Genomic DNA, 9,450 nt, shown 5'->3' with positions numbered 1-9,450 from the left:
TGAGAGATTATGGAGTGTTACTGTCGCTTTAAGGACAACCTACGGAGCCGGAGGGCGCGCCGCGCCGCCATCGTCAGCCTGTTTCAAGCTGAAAACTTCCAAATTTAAGCCTCTGTTGACCCAGGACGTCGTGAGAGAACAGAGAAGTTTCAGAAGAGGTCGGGATCAGCAGTTTATCCGGACATTCCACTGTTAAAGGAGATTTTGTAATGAAAGACGTGCGGACGGATTCGCGTGTCAGCAGGCAGCCGCTCATGGCCCGGCGCCACAGCAAAACACCTCCGTGTTGATAACATTCGTAAAATTCAGGCGGCTTTCGATGGTTTTCAGTCGAGTGAGTATCCGAGAAACTGTTTAACAGCTGGGCATGTTCAAACTTGTCCCGTAATGCTTCCAACGGAGGTGTTTCTTTGTGGCGCCGGGATATGTCGATGACACATGGGTTAAAAATCAAGCAACAGGAGGTCAAGGACTTTACAGAACACATCAACTCAGTGGATTCCAATATCAAGTTCACATGTGAGGATGCCAGAAACAACCATTTAGCCTTCTTGGACTGTGATGTTACAATTGGAGAGAACAGGCAGCTCCAGACAGGGGTTTACAGAAAACCCACTCACACTGACCAATATCTGCTCTTTGGCTCAAACCACCCCCTTGAACACAAGCTCGGGGTGATCAGGACGCTTCAACACAGAGCCCTACAGGTGCCCACAACTGCAGAGGGAAGGGCTAAAGAACAACAACTTGTCCGGAAAGCCCTCACAGTATGTGGGTACCCACGATGGTCCCTGGACAAAGTGCAGAAGTTCCAGAAAACAAAGAGACCAGATAGACAGGAGATGGAGACAAGAAGAAGAGGAGTGTCTCTCCCTTATTTAGCAGGAGTAGGGTAAAAACTACAGAGGATCTTCAGACAGCACAAAATCCCAGTTTACTTTAAACCGGTTAACACCTTGAGACAGAAATTAGTTCACCCTAAGGACAGGATCCCTAGTTACAAACAGAGCAATGTAGTGTATTCTATCAGATGTCAGGAAAACTGTAAGGAACACTACATAGGAGAGACTAAGCAACCTTTACACAAAAGGCTATACCAGCACCGCAGAGAGGGCGCCAGTGGAGCTCAGTCTGCAGTTTATCTCCACCTGAAAGACACTAACCACACGTTTGAGGACAAGGAAGTTAAAATCTTAGCCAGAGAGAAGAAATGGTTTGAGAGAGGTGTCAAGGAAGCATTCTTTGTAAAACAGTTGAAACCCAGCCTTAACCGGGGAGGGGGTCTCAGACACGCTTTGTCCCCTGTTTACAATGGGGTACTCAGGTCAAAGCAGTTTCAGTCTTTTGTTCATGGTAATGAGTCATTCACGTCATCAGGAGTGTCGTCAAGGGAGCCTTCAGGAGAGACTTCCGTCCCATCATTAGGAGGGACAGCTGCCCTGTCATTAGGAGGGTGCTAACTAGAGCACAATAGGTGCTAATTAGAGCTATTGTTTAGTCACTAGGCTGTAGCAGTCGGCCTCTCGGTAGGAAGGGTCTGGTTAGGTTAAAAACTCCAGCTTTTGTTGGCTTCTGTTTTATTCTTCTCTACAAGAGTCAAGACAGAAGTCAGACTACCAGAGCAAGAATTTTAGCTGAGGAAGCTTCTGCGATTTGAAGCGAAACGTCCTCACGTCAAGCAACCCAGTCCAGTCGAAGATTCAAGCTTCTCTTCTATGGAAACCACCTGGACAACTGAGAGCCTACACAGAAACATTCATGCCCATGACGAGTGAACAGATGTTCTGATCACAACTATAACCATTTGTCCAACTACAGTGTACTAAATAAACCAGGGAGCTGTACAAGCCAAAAAAGACACTGTGCATGTTATTCTGGGAAATGTCAAATGACTGACTAAAGCAGGATGGGAGAAGACAGACTGAAGGAAAGCAGGTATAACAAAAATGTAAAATGTAGCGCTATTGCCTGAAATGCATTAAATATCAGAGATTAGTTCTGGAAGCACAATGAGTCAGGGTGGATTTTTTCAATACAGTTGCTGCCTTTTTTCCTGCAGAGACTGTTAGCTTTGAATCACTTCAACAGCTGACCTGATTCCTCATGCAAAGACACTGAGAGGCCTGTCACTTTTCTTCAATCCTTCTCACAATTACACTGAATAATCCTGCTTCCATACCTGCCTGCCTCACCTAAACCTGACCAATCAGTTTTACTTAAACATCAACAGAAAGAACAGGCAATGAGTGTGTGTGTTCTGACTATTGTGTACTTTATCTGTACACGCCAATAGGAATCAGTGCTGGACAAAGTGCAGATCCTCCATATTAATCTGCACATGATGATGATGACATGACACTCCTGTAAATACACAAAAAATGTAACTGGTTTTTATGTACAGTGGTGCTTAAATCAATCAATCAATCAATTTTTTTATATAGCGCCAAATCACAACAAACAGTTGCCCCAAGGCGCTTTATATTGTAAAGCAAGGCCATACAATAATTATGTAAAACCCCAACGGTCAAAACGACCCCCTGTGAGCAAGCACTTGGCTACAGTGGGAAGGAAAAACTCCCTTTTAACAGGAAGAAACCTCCAGCAGAACCAGGCTCAGGGAGGGGCAGTCTTCTGCTGGGACTGGTTGGGGCTGAGGGAGAGAACCAAGAAAAAGACATGCTGTGGAGGGGAGCAGAGATCAATCACTAATGATTAAATGCAGAGTGGTGCATACAGAGCAAAAAGAGAAAGAAACAGTGCATCATGGGAACCCCCCAGCAGTCTACGTCTATAGCAGCATAACTAAGGGATGGTTCAGGGTCACCTGATCCAGCCCTAACTATAAGCTTTAGCAAAAAGGAAAGTTTTAAGCCTAATCTTAAAAGTAGAGAGGGTGTCTGTCTCCCTGATCTGAATTGGGAGCTGGTTCCACAGGAGAGGAGCCTGAAAGCTGAAGGCTCTGCCTCCCATTCTACTCTTACAAACCCTAGGAACTACAAGTAAGCCTGCAGTCTGAGAGCGAAGCGCTCTATTGGTGTGATATGGTACTACGAGGTCCCTAAGATAAGATGGGACCTGATTATTCAAAACCTTATAAGTAAGAAGAAGAATTTTAAATTCTATTCTAGAATTAACAGGAAGCCAATGAAGAGAGGCCAATATGGGTGAGATATGCTCTCTCCTGCTAGTCCCCGTCAGTACTCTAGCTGCAGCATTTTGAATTAACTGAAGGCTTTTTAGGGAACTTTTAGGACAACCTGATAATAATGAATTACAATAGTCCAGCCTAGAGGAAATAAATGCATGAATTAGTTTTTCAGCATCACTCTGAGACAAGACCTTTCTGATTTTAGAGATATTGCGTAAATGCAAAAAAGCAGTCCTACATATTTGTTTAATATGCGCTTTGAATGACATATCCTGATCAAAAATGACTCCAAGATTTCTCACAGTATTACTAGAGGTCAGGGTAATGCCATCCAGAGTAAGGATCTGGTTAGACACCATGTTTCTAAGATTTGTGGGGCCAAGTACAATAACTTCAGTTTTATCTGAGTTTAAAAGCAGGAAATTAGAGGTCATCCATGTCTTTATGTCTGTAAGACAATCCTGCAGTTTAGCTAATTGGTGTGTGTCCTCTGGCTTCATGGATAGATAAAGCTGGGTATCATCTGCGTAACAATGAAAATTTAAGCAATACCGTCTAATAATACTGCCTAAGGGAAGCATGTATAAAGTGAATAAAATTGGTCCTAGCACAGAACCTTGTGGAACTCCATAATTAACTTTAGTCTGTGAAGAAGATTCCCCATTTACATGAACAAATTGTAATCTATTAGACAAATATGATTCAAACCACTGCAGCGCAGTGCCTTTAATACTATGGCATGCTCTAATCTCTGTAATAAAATTTTATGGTCAACAGTATCAAAAGCAGCACTGAGGTCTAACAGAACAAGCACAGAGATGAGTCCACTGTCCGAGGCCATAAGAAGATCATTTGTAACCTTCACTAATGCTGTTTCTGTACTATGATGAATTCTAAAACCTGACTGAAACTCTTCAAATAGACCATTCCTCTGCAGATGATCAGTTAGCTGTTTTACAACTACCCTTTCAAGAATTTGTGAGAGAAAAGGAAGGTTGGAGATTGGCCTATAATTAGCTAAGATAGCTGGGTCAAGTGATGGCTTTTTAAGTAATGGTTTAATTACTGCCACCTTAAAAGCCTGTGGTACATAGCCAACTAACAAAGATAGATTGATCATATTTAAGATCGAAGCATTAAATAATGGTAGGGCTTCCTTGAGCAGCATGGTAGGAATGGGGTCTAATAAACATGTTGATGGTTTGGATGAAGTAACTAATGAAAATAACTCAGACAGAACAATCTGAGAGAAAGAGTCTAACCAAATACCGGCATCACTGAAAGCAGCCAAAGATAACGATACGTCTTTGGGATGGTTATGAGTAATTTTTTCTCTAATAGTTAAAATTTTGTTAGCAAAGAAAGTCATGAAGTCATTACTAGTTAAAGTTAATGGAATACTCAGCTCAATAGAGCTCTGACTCTTTGTCAGCCTGGCTACAGTGCTGAAAAGAAACCTGGGGTTGTTCTTATTTTCTTCAATTAGTGATGAGTAGAAAGATGTCCTAGCTTTACGGAGGGCTTTTTTATAGAGCAACAGACTCTTTTTCCAGGCTAAGTGAAGATCTTCTAAATTAGTGAGACGCCATTTCCTCTCCAACTTACGGGTTATCTGCTTTAAGCTACGAGTTTGTGAGTTATACCACGGAGTCAGGCACTTCTGATTTAAAGCTCTCTTTTTTTTAGAGGAGCTACAGCATCCAAAGTTGTCTTCAATGAGGATGTAAAACTATTGACGAGATACTCTATCTCACTTACAGAGTTTAGGTAGCTACTCTGCACTGTGTTGGTATATGGCATTAGAGAACATAAAGAAGGAATCATATCCTTAAACCTAGTTACAGCGCTTGTCTGTGAAACCTTCAGCTTTTACATGTCTGAGTTTTATAATTAGATTAGAGAGAATTTATGGATCCCTTGGGAAGGCACCATTAGGGAAACTGAGGTTCCAGCAGCATTGTATAGGAGCACACAGGGTAAGAAGCACAGTGAAAGTAAAAAAGAAAAACAGTTTGAAATAATATAAATGCACAATATAAATACCAGACATACTGATCAACACTAGTTTACTGGCATCAATGTTTAATGACATCAAATAAAAAAATACAAAAAAATCTAGCTTCTTCATATTAAAATCCACAGATGTGGAAGACCGTGACCTGTTGACAATCAGTCACCATATATGATACTGGTGAAATTTCTATGTTACCCCTCGCTCACACTGCCTCCAGTGTTAGAGTTGAGGGTACAGATGCGGGACCCGCAGAGAATCCAAGTCATTAAAAAGATACAAACCTCTCTCAGTGACCACGGAGCTCTGCGGCTGCGGTTACCGAGACCCTGTGGCGCTGCGGATTTTTCTGCAAGAAGTTTATCCTTGCGGGCTGCCGAAGAACTCCGCATCAAAACAGAAGTGTTTCAATGCCCGCTCGTGTAGAAATGTTCAAGCAGTCTCTGGACCTGTCGCTGGAGTTGGCCGCAGCTCCACAAAGCAGACGGGGGGGGGGGGGGGGGGGGGTGAGTGGCCCGCTGCGGCGCTTACCGAGCCTGCAGATTCGGTAAGTGCATCGGAGGCAGTGACAGCGAGGCCTTACACAGCTTGGCATAAAGTTCTCACAGCAGCGAAGAAAGAAAGGGGACGACAATGCGAGGACTGTTTCTGTGTAGGCTCTCAGTTGTCCAGGGGGTTTCCATAGTAGAGAAGCTTGAATCTTTGATTGGACTGGGTTGCTTGACGCGAGGACGTTTCGCTTCAAATCGCAGAAGCTTCCTCAGCTAAAATTCTTGCTCTGGTGGTCTGACTTCTGTCTTGACTCTTGTAGAGAAGAATAATCAAGAAGTCACAAAAGCTGGAGTTTTAAACCTAACCAGACCCCTCCTACCAAGAGGCAGACTGCTATAGGCTAGTGACTAAACAATAGCTCTAATTAGCACCTATTGTGCTCTAGTTAGCACCCTCCTAATGACAGGGCAGCTGTCCCTCTCCTGACGACTCTGCTGATGACGTGAATGACTCATTACCATGAACAAAAGACTGAAACTGCTTTGACCTGAGTACCCCATTGTAAACAGGGGATAAAGCGTGTCTCAGACCCCCTCCCTGGCTAAGGCTGGGTTTCAAACATTTCACAAAGAATGCCTCCTTGACCCCTCTCAAACCATTTCTTCTCTCTGGCTAAGATTTTAACTTCCTTGTCCTCAAATGTGTGGTTAGTGTCTTTAAGGTGGAGATGAACTGCAGACTGACGTCCACTGGCGCACTCTCTGCGGTGCTGGTATAGCCTTTTGTGTAAAGGTTGCTTAGTCTCACCTATGTAGTGTTCGTTACAGTTTTCCTGACATCTGATATAATACACTACATTGCTCTGTTTGTAACTAGGGATCCTGTACTTAGGGTGAACTAATTTCTGTCTCAAGGTGTTAACCGGTTTAAAGTAAACTGGGATTTTGTGCTGTCTGAAGATCCTCTGTAGTTTTTCCCCTACTCCTGCTAAATAAGGGAGAGACACTCTTCTTCTTGTCTCCGTCTCCTGTCTATCTGGTCTCTTTGTTCTCTGGGACTTCTGCACTTTGTCCAGGGACCATCGTGGGTACCCACATACTGTGAGGGCTTTCCGGACAAGTTGTTGTTCTTTAGCCCTTCCCTCTGCAATTGTGGGCACCTGTAGGGCTCTGTGTTGAAGCGTCCTGATCACCCCGAGCTTGTGTTCAAGTGGGTGGTTTGAGCCAAAGAGCAGATATTGGTCAGTGTGAGTTGGTTTTCTGTAAACCCCTGTCTGGACCTGCCTGTTCTCTCCAATCGTAACATCACAGTCCAAAAAGGCTAAATGGTTGTTTCTGGCATCCTCACGTGTGAATTTGATATTGGCGTCCACCGAGTTGATGTGTTCTGTAAAGTCCTCAACTTCCTGTTGCTTGATTTTAACCCATGTGTCATCAACATATCTGAACCAGTGACTGGGAGAGATGCCCGCGAAAGACGTCAAGGCTGTCTTCTCCACTCGCTCCATGTACAGATTGGCCACAATGGGGGATACCGGAGACCCCATCGCACAACCATGAATCTGCCTGTAACAGTAATTCCTGTTTAGGGGGAATTACTACAGGCAGATAGTATCCAGAATAAAACTATGATGTTTAGAAATACTGTGTTATAAATTCCTTGCTCTGTTAAAAACGCATTTGGGAAAAATTTTTGAAGGAAACGTTAAATTTCATAGTGGGCTAATAAATTTGTCCTCATCAGTAAGTCTTTCATGTGGGACAAATACGAGGAGGGGTTGAGATTTATTGCTCTCATTTTATAGTAAGTAAACTCTGAGTAACTTCATTGCAACAGGAAAAACATTAAAAATCTTCATCTTTTGATCAGCAACATTTTAGTTGTCAACAATTTTTTGTTCAGATCTCAAACTAAAGCCTATTTAAATAAAACAACTGACTAAAAGCCTGCCACGTATGATCACATATAAGAAGACCATTCAAATGTTTAACATGTCCACAAACATCAGACAAACTGGCAGCAAATAGTCTTTTCAACCCAGAGTGGAACAATAAAAACAAAACAAATAAAAGACATCACTGTGAATGAATCATAGAGTTACTGATTTGCTAGTTATACAACAACAAATGTCAAGCAGCTTTGGTCCCTGCTGTGAAGACGGATGTTATTTTTACCCCTAGGAAGCTTTGATTCTATGTCGAAAATGTTTAAACAAACCTGATAAATGCTTTATTCAAACAGCAATAAATGTCTGTGTTTGATCAAAGCACCTCTCCTGTCACTGACCTCAAAACTGAGGTCACATTTGTAAAATGATTCATGTTGATGAAGGTTCTCCGCAACAATCGCACTTTAAATGAAGTTACTTGGATGAGTGGGCTAACATTTTAAAGCCCAACAAGGAGTTTAGGTGCTGCAGAGAAAACTGGTTCCTACTTCAGAGAAGGTCATAAGAGGAAGTACAATGACATGTATTGCACCGATGCACTGAAGGTGGTCAAAAAAGGTTCTATCCTTTCATTTGAACTGACTTTTAGCTTGATTAAAAGTGGCTGCCGATCTCTTTCTGCATTCCAGTCTTTCTGCATTTCCAGATGGATAATTAACATAAGGTTAACTGAAGAGAATAGTGTCAAACCTGACTGCAAACTGGAACAGATACTCACATATAGAGGCACCTTCTTCCTGCTCAGCTCCATCTGTACAACTGTAGACAAAGATAGCGTGTTAACAGAAATTTGATAAAAAGAAATTTAAAAAAGAAACAACACAGTGTGTGCGTGTGATTCCTCATATATTTAATTACTGCTGCTGCTATCCTTAAGGGCCCCATCACACTAGAGCACAAATGGCGTATGAATCACATGAATTGGAAAAAACAAACAGAATTTGAGCAGCATCCATATGGGACAGACATTCGTACAGCCGTGTACGAATGCCGTATGAGTACCCAGAATGTGGTACGAAGTCAGCATGAATGATTCGCACAATTCGGAGTGTGCGAATTCCAGTTCACCTAACCTGCTAATCATCTGTCTAAAATACTTCCAACAGAAACTTCTTTCAGGCCTAATATGGTAATATGTTTTAAGTTTGTTGGTCATCTTTTTTTTGTCATATTTAAAATTAATCCAGAATACAACCCCAATTCCAATGAAGTTGGGACGTTGTGTGAAATGTAAATAAAAACAGAATACAATGATTTGCAAATCCTCTTCAACCTATATTCAATTGAATACACCACAAAGACAAGATATTTAATGTTCAAACTGATAGACTTTATTGTTTTTATGCAAATATTTGCTCACTTTGAAATGGATGCCTGCAACACATTTAAAAAACGTGGGACAGGGGCGACAAAATACTGGGAAAGTTGATGAATGCTCAAAGAACACCTGTTTGGAGCATTTCACAGGTGAATAGGTTAATTGTAAACAGGTGAGTATCATGACTGGGTATAAAAGGAGCATCCCCAAAAGGCTCAGCTGTTCACAAGCAAAGATGGGGAGAGGATCACCACTTTGTGACCAAATGTGTGAAAAAAATAGTCCAAGAGTTTAAGAACAATGTTTCTCAACGTTCAATTGCAAGGAATTCAGGGATTCCATCATCTACAGTCCATAATATAATCAGAAGATTCAGAGAATCTGGAGAACTTTCTACACGTAAGCAGCAAGGCCGAAAACCAACATTGTATGCCCGTGACCTTCGATCCCTCAGGCGGCACTGCATTAAAAACTGACATCATTGTGTAAAGGATCTTATCGCGTGGGCTCAGGAACACTTCAGAAAACCATTG

General features: G+C 42.2%; 1 protein-coding gene across 1 annotated transcript in view; it reads right to left on the bottom strand.

The window, feature by feature from the left end:
* The window catches only part of LOC117510850 (rho guanine nucleotide exchange factor 28-like), a 153,028-nt gene that overhangs the window by 136,257 nt on the left and 7,321 nt on the right, over positions 1-9,450 (bottom strand). The window contains exon 2 of the mRNA XM_034170739.1: positions 8,318-8,350. Within this exon, the coding sequence (XP_034026630.1) occupies positions 8,318-8,350 (33 nt within the window). The remainder of the gene's footprint in view (positions 1-8,317; positions 8,351-9,450) is intronic.

This window comes from Thalassophryne amazonica, chromosome 5 (genome assembly GCF_902500255.1).
Source record: "Thalassophryne amazonica chromosome 5, fThaAma1.1, whole genome shotgun sequence".
Taxonomy (NCBI): domain Eukaryota; kingdom Metazoa; phylum Chordata; class Actinopteri; order Batrachoidiformes; family Batrachoididae; genus Thalassophryne; species Thalassophryne amazonica.
Note: the sequence above shows the minus strand (reverse complement) of the source record. Positions and strands in the feature narration are given on the sequence as shown.